This window comes from Sander vitreus, chromosome 4 (assembly GCF_031162955.1).
Source record: "Sander vitreus isolate 19-12246 chromosome 4, sanVit1, whole genome shotgun sequence".
Taxonomy (NCBI): domain Eukaryota; kingdom Metazoa; phylum Chordata; class Actinopteri; order Perciformes; family Percidae; genus Sander; species Sander vitreus.
Genome location: NC_135858.1, coordinates 19,981,100 through 20,000,909, shown reverse-complemented (window position 1 = coordinate 20,000,909; position 19,810 = coordinate 19,981,100). Strand labels below are relative to the sequence as shown.

Here is a 19,810-nt window from a genome sequence, read left to right as displayed (position 1 = left end):
AACCTTTCAGAATTGAATTCAGGAAATACTTTTTGTCTATCCAAATCTGAAACGTGTTCATATACTGTAGTTGATATGCTACAAGATTTTTAGAAAAATGTTATATTACTTACCTTTCAGTTCGGTTTTATTATTTTACTACCGTTTTTTTTGTAATTATTCCTTTTCTGTGATGTTACTGTAATACATTTATCTCATATCATGCAATATAAGAATGTATCGCCTTATTGAGAGTAAAGACATGACATGTTTTATAATTTTATGCTGTTCTTAATGTTTTTGTCACAAGTTGTATGCATTTATTTATACAATAAAGTTAATGAAAATATATATACAAATCAATGACAACAAAAACTATGTTTGCATTATTGGATTTTATTAGGACTCAGTCAATACTAATTCAGTGTAATGTTCAAAAAATGTGTGTTGATACAAAGGCTGGCAACATATCAAAGATAACAGAAACAGTACATTTATGAACATAGTTGTAAAATACTTATTGGTTTATTTTGGCAAAGTCTAGTCTATCGGTTGTCAAAAACTTGTGAGGTTTATAATTCATTTGATTCTGTTCACTTTGACAGCTGTGTTTTGTGCAAAGTAAGAAAGTAACCACACTATTTCTAACACCCTTTTCTCTATTGTGCTGTATGATCATTTCACAAACGGAAATCTTGCTTCCTCACTGATGCAGTGATAATGACAGTTCCAATCTGTAAGCCAGATAAGACAAAAAAAGAATTCTTTTTTTTTTCCAAATCAAGCTCCTTCAGTTTCTATCATTGAACACCATGGTGAAATAAATGACACTGAAATCAGGCAGACTGCACTATAGTCTTTCTAGTACAACAAATCAGCTGGTATTGGAAACCTTAAGATATATGTTAAATTATAGCTGTTACATAGTTAATTCTTTATAAAATAAAACATAGAAAAGTATATACTCTTTGTAAACACACTTAAAGTATATATATATAAAAAAAGAATCCAGAATGACATTTCTGTTATTTTTTCATTTGGTTATTTATCTGTCATAACAAAATATAGCAATTCAAATCTGACATTAATGATATGCTGGAATAAAAAAAGAGAAACGGCGTTAAAAGAAAATAACATCCTCGGATAGAGGTGGAAATCTTTTTTGCAATGCCATCTAATGCAAATTCCCATTAAATTCAAATTTCTGAAGCTTATATTTGATGTTTAAAAAAAAAAACATCTCACAGTGTAAACATTATTTTGAACACAGGTTGTAGTGTTGCTTTATGACTTTGACTATAGTATATTTAAAAGGTTAACATTATTTAGTCCATTTCCTGTATAATCTGACTTTTAAAGTTGCACAAATCAATAAATTAAAGGGCTAACTTTCATAAATTATATTTTGACAACATTTTGGGTTAATTTCTGATCTTCAACAAAACTTGCCCCACAGATATTAAAAGGCCAACACAACATTGTATGACAGAACAACCCTTCACTTCATGAAGCCTCCTTGTGTACCTTATTTCATCCTATTTCAACAGAAAAGAAAGCTATCATGCACACATCTCTATGTGAATATAATAATCTAAATGACACATTAGTTAAGACTCTTTACAGCACTAAGACCTCTCAGTGTATCTCATTATAAAAACTAAATTATAAACAAATCAAGTCACAGAGTCTGACACGGCGAACCATTTGTCGTTGTTTGAATGATTTTTTTCCCCCTCCCACACACACTAAGAAATGGCACGATGACAACTGAGGAAGATTTGTACATATACAATAGAAAATATGTTATTTGGCTCTACAAAATCTGTCAAATTTGATTGTTTCTTTACCTCAACAAGTTTTTACAAGAATGGATTGATGGATTACGGCAAAGTAGTATTAAAAAAAAAGTGGTTTCCCATATGTGATTGGAAAAAAGGGAGTCATCCTGATTCACAGGCACTAACCACATTTCACTATCATGATATTTTTCCCTCTCCTTGTACAGTTTTGCCCAGCCAGCTTTCTGCCACCTGGCTGTTATGGCCCCACAAACTCTGTATTGCTTGGTTTAATGGTCGTGGAAGCCTGGCATGGGAAAGGGCCTGGCAAAAGCTTCAACGCGGTGGCGCAGGTTGGCCATGCGAGCCATGGTCTCTGGGTCCTGAAGAAGGAAGTTTTTGAAGTCCTGGAGTTTTCCTTAAGGAAAGAAGGAGGAAAAAAAGGAAAAGGGTTAGCTTTCTCTTATCGCTATTGCCATTTGATTCCTTTGTTTAATCACCACTGGGCTTTTTGTTTCCACTTATGGTTCAGTATCTAACTATTTAATATAACAAAAAAACAAAAAAAAAAAAAAAAACAATATATTGTACTTTTGTTGCATTTCTAATAACATAGTTTTATAAATTAAATGGCAAAAACAAGGAGGCACATGTTTTTGCCAATTACGAGGCTACGTTGTAACCTGTCTTGCCTCTCACAGTAAGCTAACCTGTCTTTTTCTTGACGTCCAAGGCAATCTTGAAGCCCTCATCCATGAACTCGACAACTTGCACAAAGTCAGCTTCTTTGAACTGTCTGGATGTCAAGGCTGGAGCACCTGGGATGGAAAAGAACACAAAATCTGCAGCTTGAAATACAAAGTTTTGACTGGTAATCACTTCCTTTTGCTTTTACAGCTTTTCCATTGCTTTTAAACTGACTAATGTATTTTCCTGTGTTTTATTTTATTAAGGAACTGTATGGTCTTTGGGCCCTGGAGCTTCTTGAAATGTCAGTAATGAATCTACACAGACTCCAGATGTGTCAAACCAACATTGATGCTGATGGCTAATGACGCATTGACTGTATAAGTGAAGCCAAAACATCTTGATCGGTGGCTGGCTACTGCCCAAACAACACTTTTTCTGCTCACAAGTTCCATTTTCACTTTCTCACAGCCTACTGCATTGAACGGTCCATCTACGTAAACACCTTCCCGTAATCAACGGCGGCGTCATTACGTAGACCAGCGTACCGCGCGGCAGAAACCGAACACCGTCAAAAAGCTCAATATTTGGCCGAATCCTGGATTCAGTGCATCCCTACTTTTGGACAGTGGGAGGAAGTGATTTTATTTTTATTTTTTTTACAGTCTATGGTTGATCGCTACGGTGCAGTCCAAATTTCATTCAAATAAACAATTGAGAAGGCAACTAGTGCAGTGAGTTGTGCTGTAGGTGAAGTTTCTCGCCTTAAGACAATGCTGAAAATGTGGTAGTGTAGATGTGGAGCTCTTGAACTTCCTGGCAGATGATTAAAAACCCAAACATACTTAATTAATCATGATCTGCTCAGTGCTTGTGGCTTAATTGGTGGCTGACTAATTTCCATATGCAAAAGTCCTTTTTGAAAAAGTGAGTGAGGAGGATGTTAAGTGCAAAGTAAATCTGACCAAAAAAAAAAACCTCACTTTGTAGCTAAATATGGAACACAAATTTCTGAACAGCTGACCAACATATCAAGACTGATTAGCTTGACAAAGTTAAAGGTGTTTTAAGATTTTAAAATTTTTGAATATACAAATCAGCACCATTTTCTTTATGTGGTTTCTGATAATATCCTTAATAAGTATGACAAGACCTGTGTCAAACTAAATGTAGTGTAATGTGAAGCTGTTCCTTACCTAGCCTGAGGCCACCAGGAGTCAGGGCGCTCTTGTCCCCAGGGCAGGTGTTCTTATTGGCAGTGATTGACACGAGCTCCAGCACCCTCTCGGCCCGAGCCCCGTCAATGCCCTTAGGCCGCAAGTCAACCAGGACCAGGTGGTTGTCAGTCCCGCCTGAAATAAGAAGCATTCTTAGCAAAAACCTTTGAAGAGGAGTAAAGTCGGAGGCTTCACTTTTAAGCTTTTGATCAGACCACCTCAACTTTAGTTTAACATGGATGAGGTAATTTGTTAGCTGTAGGATATGAAACTGAACGCGGTTAATGATGAAGCCAAATTACTGTTGTGTAGTGCGTTGTCAGGGCCTCCCAATGCTTCACCTTTCTCTTGCGTTTGTCTGCATATCTGCTTTATGTTCATCTGAGCACTGCATTTATGTTATATGTACATACAGTATATGTATACAAGTTTTACTTCTTTCTGAGACCATGAGCTGAAGGTGCCTGCTCTTTTTGCTCAATAATCTCTCTCTGTGAAGGTGACAGATGTACAATGCCATTAAATCTATATAGGAAACAATATTATCACTTATCCTGATAATAAAATTGACTGCCATCTTGTTTAAGTGCAAATTACCCTAGGCAACTAAAGCAGATAATTCACTAACAGGATATTGTTTTACAGTTAAAACTATGCTCATTTGTATTTGTATAATGTATGCTTAGTATAAGCACCAGATATAAACTCAGTTTTCAGTTTATTAGGTTCACCTAGCTAAAAGCAAAGTAGTCGAACAACATTTCTGAGGCTGCAGTTTACGGCGCTGTTGAACTGTGTTGCATTTTACAGAGAGGTGTTTCTATTATTTTGTCCACCCTTTTATGTCAATAGAGTAGGCTACATCAAACACAAACTACAGCCTCCAAAATGATCACACAGTTAAAAGGGGAACTATGCAGTTTTGTTATCTTAATTTACCTTAACTGAACAGCTTTGAGTCATTGGAATGGTTATATGACTTTTTTCGAGTTGAATGGTGGTCGTCTCATTACCCCCTAGCGCCTGTGAGCTGAAAAACCACCCTTGCAACAAAGTTTCACACTATCGTCATGGCTGAGCCGGCAAAAAAGAAGCAGAAAGCTAGGAAAGCATTGTTGGAGGAACAGAGAAAGAGGAAACGGAAGACTGACCGAGCGAGGAGTCAGACACAAGTAAACATAGGAGCTGCCAAATATCTATTCCGAAGCTGTAGGGGGAGCTCTATAGAGAAACCTACGAGCAAAAAGCGAAGAAATGGCCAAAACTGCATAACGCCTCTTTAAATCAACCCCTCTCTAAAACGAACATTTTAACCTTCATGAAGGTAGGGTTTATTGCAGGCCTGTTGTATTAGACTACATTAGTTTTTGCTAGATGTACCTAATAAACTGGAAACTGAGTGCATATTATTATTCTATACATTTTCCTTTAGCCAATATAAGCAACTTACTTACTAAGTACTCACTCCTTCTTACAAGTTTCCTATTGACTGCAAAGGGCCGTCCACACCAAGAACGATAATAATAACTAACGATGTGAGCATCCACACTGCTGATGACGTTCTGCAACAGTGGCGTCAAGCACGCACTGCACGCTCCAGCTGACAAAAATACATGCAGCAGTTGTTGCAACGTACAATTACAGGAATGTCTGTAGGAATATCCTGCATATATTTGTTAATTCTGGTACATTTTATGAACCAAAAAAGTCTGACCGGTTGTCCCCGGGGCGCACACACCACTGCCTTCTCCAGGAAACAGTGGCGCACAGAGCTCCATAGAGCCGGGGATGAGAGCGGGCTGGCAGGCGTCAGATTTGGGCAGAGCGCCGGAACAAAAACACTGACCGTATGATAATAACATACAAAACACAAGATTCACTCTCAGTGGTTTCTGTGACATGAGAAATACTTTCAAAGTACTAATGTTTGAAAATACACAAATCTAGGATCGTAACCCCACCGAGTGGAAAAGTCACGTCACGCCACTAATCCTCTGCGCAGTGTCTCTCTGCCGTGTCATGTTGTAAATTCTGATGGATTTTGATTGACTGTCAGTGTTTTTTTTGATCGTTCATCAAATTGCTCTGAAAGCGATTCCAACAATATTGTTTGCCACTGTCGTCGTTATAGTTGTGGTTTGGACTTCACCACCCAGTTGAGTTAGAACAATTTTTAAAACTATTTATAGTTACCGTTCTTGGTGTGGACAGCCCTTTACAGTATACAGTACCCTTTTCCTGTTTTGTTTTTTTACTCAACCATCTAGAAAAAGGATTAAAAAAAGAGAGCATGCACACAATGCAGTGTAAGCACAGGACAAGACTGTATTTTTTAGGGTATCAATTGAAGGCTATACATCAAAATAAAGCTGAGGCCAGCAAATTAAATGCAGGACAAGATTCAAGCATTCGCTCACAACCACAAAGTGACCACTTTCATCTGGTGGTATTTCCTTGACTGACAGTGCAGCTACACTGACATTAGCCTATTTGCACATCATGAATTTAAATGCCTTTCTGGGTTTTTTTCTGCCGCGTAATTTGCATTTTGTGACAGGACATTTCTCTTTATTGACTGTGTTGTGTGTTTTTCTATGTTTTTTTCTTCTTTTGCTGAGGCAGTGTTTCCCTGTGAAATTACAAAAAAGAATGCTTAAAGTCCCAGTGAAACAGAAGTTGGAGTGTTTAGCTTCTGTACTGTGACACATTTTGTAGTTGGCCACCAGTTGGCTGGCTGGCTCATTTTCTGTAACCAATCTAGCATTAAAGCATGGTGGAATTAGCAAACTAGCTAGCTAACTAGCCAACCGTCCCTGAAATAACAGTAAATTGAATTAAAAAACTGTGAAGCCCACTTCAAAATTGATCTATTTGAGCAGTCAATCTCAAAATGGATTGACAGGTGGCTGTCATGATATTGGTAGAAATTATCATAATTAAAATCATAATTTTGATGTGATCTAAAAGGGTTAAAAAAGGCATTTTTCATGTCATCTTGACTTTAAACACAAGTTAGATTACCTGATACCAGGGTGTAGCCTTTGTTGAGAAGAGCTGTAGCCATAGACTTGGCATTTCTTAGTACCTGGTCGATATACTCCTTGAACATGGGAGACTGAGCCTGCACACACACACACACACACACACACACACACACACACACACACACACACACACAGTTTGCTTTTTTCAGTTGGAGGTCAAAAAATTATTCATGAGATATCGAGAAGACAATTTTCTACTATATAAACATATGTTGGTACAAGTAAGAGACACCACCTTTCCATTCTCTTTAATAGAGATTAATAGATTTCAATAGCTGTCTAGCACAGCATTAAAATTAGCATAGGGAACAAGTTTCACCAACTAAGGCATCTCAGTGTTAAGATTGTGTTTCACTGTAAAATGTGATTCACCAGTTATTAACTTCTTATTAGGAAATAGCAGACCAAGGTAATACAATGTTACAGCAATACAAATAGTTACTTTTGCATTGAAATTGGGCGGTTGTGTGTTGTGCTGACCTGTCTGAGTGCCACAGCCACACCAGCGATGGCATGGTTATGAGGTCCGCCCTGCAGGGAGGGGAACACAGAGAAGTTCACCTTGTCCTCCAGCTCATACATGATCTCCTTCCCCTTCTTGTCCACTGAGCGGACACCCTTACGATAGAAGATGAGGCCAGCCCTGGACAAAATAGACTAATTGACTGACAAAGCCTTTTTACAATCTTATTTTTCTCTAAAACCCAACAAGGTTTCATCCTTGGTATGATTTGATTTCTCACACCCGTGGAACAAAATACTATAACTGCTATTAACAAAAATAACTCGTAATTTCCATGCTGTTCAGTGAAATTTCTCCTGTTCTTACCTGGCTCCTCGGAGGGATTTGTGTGTGGTAGACGTGACCAGGTCAGCATGTTCAAAGGGAGAGGGGATGGCTTTGGCAGCCACCAGGCCACTGATATGGGCCATGTCCGCTAGCATGTAGGCCTTAATGTCGGTACACAGCTGAAGGTGATAAGGGTGGAAAAGAGGGAACAAACACAACATTAGGATTGAAAGAAGTTATATCATGGGGCAGTACATTTGATATTAAATTATGTTTCAATTTCTAACTTTTTAGGTACAATACCCCAAAACATGTCATTGCTGTCTGAAACCATTGCATTCAATAAGTCTACAACCTCTATGACACTTCACGCCTTGCTTGTTTCCTACTTTAGTCTGCTCTTCAACAAGTGAAACAAATGCTCAGTTGAATTGAAGTCAGCTAAGTCAGACTGACTTAGCTAGTTAAAAACATTTCCGTGTTTGGCCATATAAACCTCTTCAGTGTGTGGGACTAGAGTCCTACACTGTACACACAGTACAGATGTGAACACACTCAAACCCCCAACTAAGCTGAAAGTCCACACTCCAACCTCAGTCACTATATCCAAAATAGGAACGTTCTAAATGTTTATGAACTAGACTGTATTTGCATATATTATTCTAGATACAGTATATAGAGTGCTACCAGAAACCACTATAGTTACTATAAAACTAAACTACAGTTAAACTTGTCTCAATTTGTTTTAATCAGTGACCCAACTGTGCATTTTATTTGACTGTGCTCTGTATATGTTGAAATGTGAGATAAAAAAATAGGAGATACAATCTTTTGTCACCAATACATTAACATTTTCCCCCACAGTTAAGATTTGACTAACTCTACATCTGTGAGCAGTACCTATCTTCTCAAAAGGCAGATATTTCAAATTGGAGGTGGTATTATTACATTCTTTGTCTTCAGAGGCCCGAAATATTACAACATAATTCAATAAATCCTTGCTGTCTCTTGCCAGCATTTATTGAAAAAGGCACAAACAATAAATAGCTTGCTAACATGCAAATTACTTGCTGGCGAATGATCAGAGCAGTAAACAATCTTTTTAGTGCTCCAATTAATATTCATTATCATGACAATCTCCCTTCCTCTCATATCTAAACTGGATCAGCACATGTTTATTAGATTAAAAGGCAGGAAAGAAGGCAGGGTTACTGGAGGGTGGGGGGGGGGGGAGTACACAAGAGGGTGATGTGCGGTTGCTGATGAACGCCGATAGTGAAACAAATTTCAGATTTAAAAAAAAAAGAAGCTTGCTCCAATCTAGGTAACAACACTGAAAATCTGGAGAGGAGCTCAGCTGATTCTGCCATAAAACAGTGAACAGTTCCACAGAAACATTCCAGGGGGAAATATGGCCCCACTTCAGGCCTAGTGGCAAAGTAGTTATGGTGCTTAATAAAAACACAGCTCTGTAATGGTGGGGGCACTCCATCTGATGGTACTAGCTAAAGTGGGGCTCTGCAACAAAGGGAAGCAGTCATGGAGTGAATGAAGTGAATCAGCGGGTGGGTATAACAAAACGGTTAAAAGGGGCCCCTTGTGCACTGCCAAAGAGAGCAGTGAAGTGTGCAGTTAAAAGTTGCTGCTGTGTACGTGCGAGTATTCATGTTCAGTTTGGATGAGTAGGCAAGAGAAAGCATCTATATTGTTGAGTGCAAGAGTGAAATACCCTAAACATTGATTTGCATGTGGATATGTTAAGTCTGAAAGTGAATGCTCGGTATTTAGAGCAGACAGTGGGACAGAAATTAGTGAAGATATGGTTGGGAGTGATTCTGGATGGGTCTAACCTATCAGTAAGAGGAGCAGGTGTGTGTGTGACAGTCCAGGGGGAAAGGTTGACCAAGTTTTAAGTAAGAGGACAAAGCTGGACACACACACACACACGATGGGTGAGTTTTGAATACAGTGAGTTCTCCATGCACCTTCTTGATTCGGGCGTAGTCAATGAGGCGGGCATAGGCACTGGTGCCAGCGATGATGAGCTTGGGCCGGAACAGCTTGGCTGTCATCTCCATCTGGTCATAGTCTATGAGTCCTGTTGCAGTCTGCAGAGAAACGAAGAGGGAGACAGATTGAGGAGAGAGAAAAGAGGCAGAGAGGAAGGAAAGGAGTGGAGGATAAATATGAGAATATTTAGAGGGAAAGTGAGGGTCAGGACAGTTACATGAGAGGATGAAAAAAAAAGTTGTCATATCTTGAGGATCAAGAGCAAACAAACATGGAAGAGATTTCTTCCACTTGAAGCTCATTTGAAGTACTTTGGCTACCTTAAAAAGGGGAAGGAATTTATCGGAGAGAGACATTTCACCTAAAATCATGTCAACGAAGAAGATGGAGCAATTGCAGTAATGCACCCCTACTTATCCTAATTCAACCTTTCAGGGATCTACTCAACTGGTGTGATGAGGCGGAACAGATCAGAGGTTGGTTTGGAGACTTTATCGGCTCTTTTCATTGACATAAGCAATTTCGAGATGGATGTACAGTACCAGTCAAAAGTTTAGACATGCTTTCCCATTCAAGTGAATGAGAAAACGTGTCCAAACTTTTGACTGGTGTTGTATGTTAGACAATCCATTGTTCAGAGGATGTACATCTGAGTCACATGAAATGGAGTCAGACTGCAACAGTCATAACCAGCGTGTCTTGTGCCTTAACCTCCAGTTTCACCCCTGTACTCTTCCCCCAAGCATCAGAGAAGAGAGACAATAAAAGGAGAGAGAAAGAGGGCCGGATGGAGCAGAAAAACAAAGTGAGAGACAGAAAGGATGGAGAATAAGGGAGACACAGACAAGAAAAAGAATAGAGAAAAGGAGGAGGGAAAGCTTTATTTAGACAACCTGATAATCTCCCATCTCCAGAGCACATCTATGGATGCCCCCTCACTCCATCAAGCTGCTGATTGTGAAGACAGAGCCAGTGGTGCTGGCCAGCCTGTCGATTTCCCATTATCTCTCTCGCAGAGGGGTCCTGCCTACCCATACATCAGCGGGTCTGGACATGCAGACTCTCATGGCCATCCATCAGCTGCTACCAACACCAGCACACAACGATGACCCCAGGAATAAAACGCTATACTCTAATATACGATGCACCCACATCTGAGGGACCCTGGCTGTACAGAACTTAAATGCTGGTAGAAAAAAAAAGCAATTAAATGTTTTACATATTATACTAAACTAATAGGACTGTACGGTTGCATTGTGAGTGAAGAGGCTATTTATCAACCAAAACACCTGCTTTTATGCCCCTCTGTCGCCAAGCACATGCCAGCAAGCAATTGTTGGGCTGAAGTTTCTTGAGTTAGATACTGATTCCCTACCCATAATGCCTTGTGTCATCCCTGTGGGGGCACATAAGCAAACAGGATTTCCCTGAAAAGGGATCATAGCTTTTCCCTAAATGTTCCCCTTCTTCTCTATTTATTTGATAAATATCTTATTACTTTTTTTTTTTTCCTTCTTTTTTTTTCTTTGAGAAGCCAAGCCTAAAATATCTGGCATAAAATTAGATATTTGTGCTTGTAATTTCTTGTTATTTAAGTCAATGTTTCCAACAGAAGTAGTTAAAAAAAATTGCACGAATAATGTGGCTCATACCATTTTGGAAATGTCAAGCAAATGAAGAAATGCGTTGTGCTATATTTAGGTAACCTGACACAGGAAAACATACAACACCAAGACTGATATGTCATTAAAGTTCTATTAGCACCAATCACAGGAAAATGGTGCAAAGAGGACCCCCTACTCTGAGACACTGGCTGGACATTGTTGACGAGTTATATTGCATGGAAGAACTCAGCGTTTCATGAAAAATGGGAAAAGTACAAAACCAATCACAAAGTCATGACTAGCACTCTATATAAAGATAAGTTGCACCAAATGTTATATAATTAATTAACATGCATCTATACGTTGTCTCTGGGACATGTTTTCATGCTAATCAAATGTGTTTGTAGCTTGAAACAAGCTAGATTAGCTTACAACGCTAGTATTCAGGGGCACAGGGAAAGTAAAAACAAATCGCTATTTATACCACTAAAAAGGCTCAAAATATCACCACAGTTCAACGGTAGCATAATGAGGGTCCTTTAATGTTAACCGAAGCATTGAGAACATTGTAAGTGTACATACAGTTTATTAAAAAGATAGTTTGTGGTGATAGTCTTCCTCATCATTACCAAAGTAATGGACGTTATTCACTGGTATAAGACAGTCCACAACTGTTGTTGTTGACAAACTGTTGTTAGTTGATATAAGTAGAAGGCGTCTCTACTTACATTTAGCTTGTAAGGCATGGACTCAAAAAAGATTGAGGTTGCTGAGATCCTCTTCACATCGGACATATAGCCATGGGTCAGACTGGGGTGAAAAAGAGGAACAAGTAAACAGCAGGAAGAAAAAAACATTTGGTTACATTATATTGTAAACAACTTGATTTTTCAGGTGCAAATGACACACTAGTGTAGACAAAGAAAGAAACTGGGGCAACTCAAAGAGTGAGGGTAAGAAAGAAAAAAATAAGTGACAGGGTGCAGGTCAAGTTAGGAAAAAAAAGCAGTGACTACTAACTGTCCTCCGTCGGGCAGGTCCAGGCCCATAATGCGGTCATGGGGGTTGAGCACGGCGGTGTAGACAGCAAAGTTAGCGGGTGAGCCAGAGTATGGCTGGACGTTGACACCCCACAGAGCTGGGTCCAGGTCAAAGGCCTCCAAGGCTCGTTTCTGACACAGCAGCTCAATTTGGTCAACCACTTCTGCTCCACCGTAGTATCTGAGAGCGTGGGTGAAAGAAAAAGACATCCATAGCCCATTTAGCAACAGATGCATCACTCCTGCAAATAACCTGCTGGATTAAGCTTTAATATTATTAAATTTAAACCTGAAATAACTGGGGGGGTTTTGGCTACTTGGGGGCAGCAAAAACAAGTCATGAACACAACATTGACATATTACCTTTTAAGTTGACATGGAGTTGTTTATTTACACATCCAGCAGATACAGAGCAACATGATCTAGGGCCCTATGAAATCCGTTTTATTTTTTTTCAAATTACGTTTTATTTTTTTTCAAATTCCGTGTTTTCGGATTTATTTTTAGCCCTCCCTTTCGGATTTGCTTGATTTCTTTTCACTTCTAAGCAGTATTGACCTTTAAAAACTCAGTGACACAAACTCACAAGTCAGCTTTTTTATTTAAACTGTTAATATATTCAACAAAGCACATTCAAAATGACCTAAATAAAAGCTTTGGATGCTCACCTATAACAATGTTGAGGACACTGCGATCTCGGTTGTCAGAGGTTTAGTCGACAACAATGAAGATTTTCTTTCCACGGATCTCTTGCAGCACTTTTTGCGTGTGCTGGTCAAAGACCCGCAGCAGGTGGGTCTGCCTCTCTGCTTGCAATGTTTAACAAGAAACGGACGTATCCTCTTCATTTTCTCTAGCGGTATGTCAGCTTCAGCACACGTTGCAACAAAATCTTCCACAAACTCACGCCTTGCATCTATTGATTTTGTCGTTGCCTCCATGGTAACCTGGAGGGATTTTCCCGCTGGAGATTTAGCTAGCTTTGTTCTTGACATGAACTTTTGATTTCCAATGGTTGTCGGGAGGCGCGACTCGCTTCAACATTTTTTTTCCCCTCGCAACAAACAACGTGAACGTGATGACGTATGGTTACTAGGCAACAGGCTGTGCCATTTGGTCACGGTTTAGGTAGATACCTGTCTCCGATTGTTTTAAATTGAAAAATGAGAAGTAAAAAATCGTTTAATATGTCAACAAAATATATGCAAATTCCGTGCGATTCTGCGTGTATAACAGAATTCCATTTTCATGTGTAAATTCCGCGATTCTGTCCGTGTTTTCCGCATCGCGGAAATTATAGGGCCCTAATTATCATTCATTTGGAGTCGTGATTCTGGCCAACTGGTGAATGCAAGTCCAATATTCACTTTCTTTTAGCTCAGTTTTTGGTCTCTACCAACTCCTGAGGGAAATATTTGGCTCTTTAGCTACTAAATACTCCACTATGTTCACCAGCTAGTCACTAAACTTGTTTATCTGATGTGTGGTGCTGAGCAGATAAGAGTACAGTGGGTTTTTAGAGTCATTACACTGGAAACGGTCTCTGTAGGTTCATCACTACGAGTGAGCCCTTGCACACTGTCATTTGATATATTGTACATACAATATGATTGCCTATAGCTGCTTTATTAGTAACTATGAGCAATGCCTGTTACCCAGAGGTGGGTCGTCAGGGCCAGAAAGGCCTTCTCTGCAGGCCAAGAGATTGTCAAAATCTGAAAAATATATGTACAGTATGTGTGTGTGTGTGTGTGTGTGTGTATATATATATACACACACACATATATACACACACAAACACCGGGAACGCACTTTGTAAAAAAAATATATATATATATATATATATATATATATATATATATATATATATATATATATATATATATATATACACACATACATACATATATACACACACACACACACAACACGGGAACGCACTTTGTAAAATATATATATATATATATATATATATATATATATATATATATATATATATATATATATATATATATATACATACATACATACATACATATACACACACACACACACACACACACACATACATACATACACACACACACAACACCGGGAACGCACTTTGTAAAATATATATATATATTTTACAAAGTGCGTTCCCATGAGTCTATTATCATAATTTAATTGCTACTCTCTCCCTCGGTTTTGCAGCTTCCAGTGTATTGGAGCTTTTATCCAATCAGATTTCCCCTCTGTGCTGTCTCCGGGTAAAAAAATCTACTCTGAGGCCTTGAGAATTTCGAGTGAATCCCTCTGCTGTTTAAGCAAATGGGAGACAATGTTGTCGATTGTCATATTCTTTAGCCAATCAAATTTCGAGTTTGCCCTTTTGGGTGTATTCTTTGTCAGATGTAAAGTTACTGCTTGCTTTAGATTGGTTGCTGCTGGTGTTGAAGGTTTGAGCAGTGTCAGTGGCTTCTGTGCCCTTGTGTGTGCGTAGTGGCATGTGTGTTGTTGAGCCCCAGCAGCTTGGCTGGAATTTGTGGGTAGGCCTGTCTATTCCAAATTGTGTTATTTGCGTTTTTGATCGCTTTGTGGTCGTTGTATGAGTAAATGTGACCGGTTGTTGTTTCTTTGGTAATTACGTTAATTTGGATTATATGTGATGCAGCACCCTGCCATACTGCGTAAAAGTGATGGCTTCAGGCACCGTGTATTCATGTCTCTGCAATAGTGTATTGAAACGCTCTAGGTGTTGAGCCTTGTGTTAAATCACTTTATTCCACATGATAATGTCCTAGTGTCATAGTGAGGTTATTCAAAGGTGGTTTAAAAATCACTGTAGGATAGTACTGAAGGCCCAGGTGTAAAATACACGGCCCGCCACTGCTGTTACCAATCATACATTTGCCACAAATGGTGCCATTGGTCACAAACATATAGAGCAATATAGACCAATGTTAACCCAAAACTACCACAGCAGATCTAGAACATATCAGGTAAAAATGCTCATCAAACCTTTTCAGTGGAATTACAGATGAAGGAGCAACAGATGGGTACTGTACTAAACACTCACTCAATGAGATCATCCTTTTGTTTCATTACATTAAAGTGCAAACAGCAGATGAGCAGGATGTGGGGTAAACATTTTTTTAATTAAAAACACATTCAGTGGGAGGGAGATTTATGGTAGGCTTGTATTCCAGAAATCAAAAGGTATCAAATGAGAAGCACTTCAAAACAGGTAAGCTCTGTTTGCTGCTGATAAATGTGTATTATCTAAGGGAAATAATAGAAAATAGGAAAATTGGAAATAGAAAACATGCAACTATCAGCCTGGGCACTGAATTCTTCCAATGTATTCCCTCAGGAATCGTCTTTGGCTAAGCAAAAGCTGTGGATTATTTGCTGTATGGTTGGCATGTACTATTACAGGGCAAGCTAGAGGACACACTCTATACATGTGTGTTTGTGTGCATGTCTGTAACAAATATCCTAAAAGCGGAGAATATCAACAGTATTAATAAGCTGGGGTGTGGCTGAATAAACACACTCACCTTCTCCCTGGGTAGCCTTCAGAGTATTTGTTGTTCAGACAGGAGCCCTGAGCTTCCAGAGCTGCTCGACTGCAGAAATTCTGTGGTGAGAACACACACGAGCAAACACACACACTCAGATCAATGGCACGAGTGGAGAGAAAGGACAAGGACGGCAAATTAAAGTCTGTTAAGTGAAAGTGAGAAATCCCCCTCCAGCTAAAGGCAATCATTACAGTATTGAACCTCTGGACTTCCATTGACTAACATTCTACACTTCACAATGCTTATCGCCTCGCTGCTGGGGGATACAAGATAATGTAATAAACTTTTCTGCACATGCTGAGATACATTGGTGTGGCCTTTTTTTAATCATTTTGCAATGCATTTTCCAAGAAAAACACATTTTAGTGAGTATGGTTTGCTGCAAAAGGAGTATAATTATCCCCCAAAAGTTTTACTTTATATCTTGTCTGTGTGCTGGAAGTTAAAACAGACGACATGTTAAATATACAATACCAGTAACTGATATTGGACTCACTCATTTACAGACTTATTCTTTTCATTTATTTTACTGGACTGGACTTTCTACATTAGAGCTAGACCAACTTTCATTAATAATTTGTTTAAATATTTTGTTATGTCACAATTTAAGCAATAATACCAAAATTACTTTGTTAGCTTCTCAAATGTAAGGATTTTCAGTTTCTCTTTGTGATAATATATCTAAATATCTTTGGGTTATGGACTGTTGGCTAAAAAAACAAGCTTGACTATAGGAAATTGTATGAGTATTTTTCACAGATTTTTTTTTACATTTTAAGAACAAAATTATTTAATCAAGAAAATAATCTGTAGATTGATCAATGATGAAAATAATCCTATGTTCCTGTTAATCTTATATTTTTCATTTCCCACCTACAGCTTTTACATAATAACTCTTTGAATTTCTTCTCCTGAGATTTTCTCCATTTCTTTTTTGAGGAGTAAAGTGAGGCTGGTGGGAACCTAAATGTTTTGTTCATGCTGCATCCTCTCTGAAAACCTTCCTGCCACAACAGATCCCCACGCCACTGCTCTCCTCTCCCCAGAGATATTATACAAACATTTACAGTATGGCACATTATGAAAAAATATTAAGGGAAAGCATAAAAGATAATTCTATAGTAAGCCTACTGTATGTAGCTATAGCATGTGAAAACAATACATTAAAATAGGATTAGAAAAAATAGAGTACCATGTTAAATAAACGAGACTGAAATGGAGATTGAGCTCACAAAAAAATGGTATTGGGACATCCCAGGGTTTCCCGCAGCACTTTGCAGTTCGGGTGGCCCGCCTAAGCTGGGGAACCCTACCGCCTTAACTAGGTCGTCAAAAAAAAATAAAAAATCTGCTGCAAGTGGATCTCGGAGAATAGCGCGGACGCGCTTCACACCGCAAGCGGGCACGTGCGCCACACGGCCGAAATGAGAGAAAGAAAAAGAGACGTGGTCCGTCGCTGTCCAGAGGATAACTAGCCAGTTGATATCGCGCGTGTGTGTCCGTGAGAACTTTAAGTTGTATAACTTATGTTTTGGGTTTATTTAAGCCTGTTATTGTATTAGCCTATAGTTCTTGCAAATTTAAAGTAAGTTAGCTGGTGATTTTGTTGTTTAAGTTCTTCACCTGCTAGCTAGGTTGCACGTGCCTGTTGATTCGATATAATGGCGATTGTTGAACGCCGTTGCTCACGTTTGTATTTTATGTGCATTATTTACATAGCCTGTAGAGATGCTAGATGTCAGCTCTGCCATAAGCAGTGACTGTGATCACCTTTGCACATTTTGCTTGTTTGTTAGAATTGTTTCAGTTGTTAAGGACAAATATTTTTAACCATTTGTATAGTGTTGTATAGTTTATATGGTGTTTGTAATGAAAATAAGCATCAATGGTCCACTTGTAAAAGAGTGCAATTACCAAAGGGCCCTTGAATTGATCTTTTTAAAACCAAGGATAGCTTGTAGCGATGCTAGATGTCAGCTCTGCCATAAGCAGTGACTGTGATCACCTTTGCACATTTTGAATGTTGTTTTGCACTCTTATTATTATATATTATTAAAATGTTATATTTAGTGTTTAATAAATAATTGTTAAATGTAGTACAGAGTCTGTAGTGTATCGCACAAAGAAACAACCCCCCCGGTCTGACGGAAAACCCCCCAACCCTACCACCTTAACTAACAAATGTTCTGCGGGAAACCCTGCATCCGTGTTTGCTTGAGGCTTTGTAAATCCCACTGAAACATTGTACATGATACTTAACTATAAACATAAACTAGGAGTGATTACCTGTTACATATACTGCACAAATACATCCCTGAATGTGTAACTAACTATGGATACTGTACTGCTTTTGGTATGGCCTGACAACACTCTATTGTATACACTGTATAATATCACATTGGGCAGTAATAAACACAAAAGCATATACAAAAACAAAAAGTACAGTTAGTCTCCACAGTCTCTCCCTAGTTGAGGGGTGTGTGTGTGTGTGTGTGTGTGTGTGTGTGTGTGTGTGTGTGTTTATGCTAATGCTTCACCTAGAAGCCAAGAGGAGATCAATGGAGATAACAGCTCCAGTGAAAGCTCTCTCCTGCATCCCTCTTTCATTACGACAACTGTGCATATATTACAAAAGCAGATGCATTTGCTTCAGTGTCTTGTAGTGTGTGTGTGTGTGTGTGTGTGTGTGTGTGTTAAAATGTATGTCTTTTATTCAAGAAATGCCTGTGCGGTGATGTGGCTTGCAGAGCGAGAGGGAGGAGGCGAAATGAAGATATCAGCTTTATCTCACACTAGAGCGGTCAGGCTTTGTGTAGAGAGGGGGCCGATATACTCTACTGAACAACTGCTGTGGCGAAAAAGAGGCGAAAGAACAATACAAGATAAAACCTCTTCGGCTCTTTTGAATAGTAAAAGTTTCCATTTCACACCATTCAGCCTTGGAATGAAAACAAAGGGTAACCCAAATGTTTCTGTAACCACTGAGCTATTCTTGCTTAAAGAAAGTACTGTATCCTGTGGACTTTTTCATGTTTAGCCAAGTTTGAATGGCTTGATATGAATGCGTTCTCTTTTTAAAAAAAAAAATAAAAAAAAAAAGCTTGTCAGAGTTCATGATATCTGTTTTATTATTTGTATGTTTGAGCCAGAAGGTCACAGTTTCACTGGCCTAGCAAACAACTAAAAACAGAAAATGTCTTGAGGAAGACAGTTTTTATTTATATATTCAATAAGATGCACACAACGTTATCCTGACATCCTACATAGGTTTATAATTAGGTTTGAGAACTTTTTATGTCAACCCCCTTCCTTTGCAGCCCATTCTTCCCATCTCTCTGTAAACTGTTCAATTAAGGGACTGTTCGTTATTTAATTATGGGGCCACCGGAGGAGTTTTGTAGCCTCTAACCTAAAAAGACTTGACCCTCCCCTCGTCAGTAATAATTTTCCTATGACCCTCCAAAATGATTTGAAAAAGAGGTGTGACCCTCCCATTGCGTGCAAGTTTGCACTTAGCAAAGAAGTACAGATGCCATTTGATTTTAACAGCCATGACGTACAGGAGTTAACCTCTGCATTCTCATCTTACACATCACACTCCTCTGTTATGGTGTGGGGGCCATTTCAGTAGATTTACTCACTAACATTGTTGTGGAAACACAATAAGTATGGAAACTAAATGCACACTTCATGCATTACTTCAAATACTAAGTTACTCCTCTAGTAAACTAGTATTCACATGAAATAAAACATTGAGACCATTCAGCAAAGCACACTGGGTAATTCAACACTGGTTGCTATGGACTTGTCACTAGGCTTCCTCAGTCATTGTATATTTTAGCACATAGGTAAAAGATGCCGAAGCTGAACATTATATTCCAAAACACATGTTTATTTTTAAAGCAGATTTTAAATTACATTGTAACAATTTAATAATTCGCCCTTATGAAATCCAATCGCGGCACGGCTGTTTTGGAACGCAATAGACAGACGCTTAAATTCAACTAAAATGTAACGGTGAACAATCAGCGTTCGACCTACAGTCTGTTGAAATGCCTCTCCAAACTCACCATAAAACGTTAAGACATGTTAAGAAAA

General features: G+C 38.7%; 1 protein-coding gene across 1 annotated transcript in view; it reads right to left on the bottom strand.

Moving 5' to 3' along the window:
* Positions 1-355: 355 nt before the first annotated feature.
* shmt2 (serine hydroxymethyltransferase 2 (mitochondrial)) overlaps positions 356-19,810 on the bottom strand; it is a 30,914-nt gene continuing 11,459 nt past the window's right edge. The window contains exons 3-12 of the mRNA XM_078248930.1: positions 15,689-15,768; positions 12,130-12,330; positions 11,838-11,919; positions 9,481-9,603; positions 7,535-7,674; positions 7,186-7,348; positions 6,683-6,782; positions 3,641-3,796; positions 2,468-2,575; positions 356-2,175 (exon numbers count right to left, since the gene is read on the bottom strand). Coding sequence (XP_078105056.1) covers positions 2,048-2,175; positions 2,468-2,575; positions 3,641-3,796; positions 6,683-6,782; positions 7,186-7,348; positions 7,535-7,674; positions 9,481-9,603; positions 11,838-11,919; positions 12,130-12,330; positions 15,689-15,768 — 1,281 coding nt within the window. The 3' untranslated portion in view covers positions 356-2,047. The remainder of the gene's footprint in view (positions 2,176-2,467; positions 2,576-3,640; positions 3,797-6,682; positions 6,783-7,185; positions 7,349-7,534; positions 7,675-9,480; positions 9,604-11,837; positions 11,920-12,129; positions 12,331-15,688; positions 15,769-19,810) is intronic.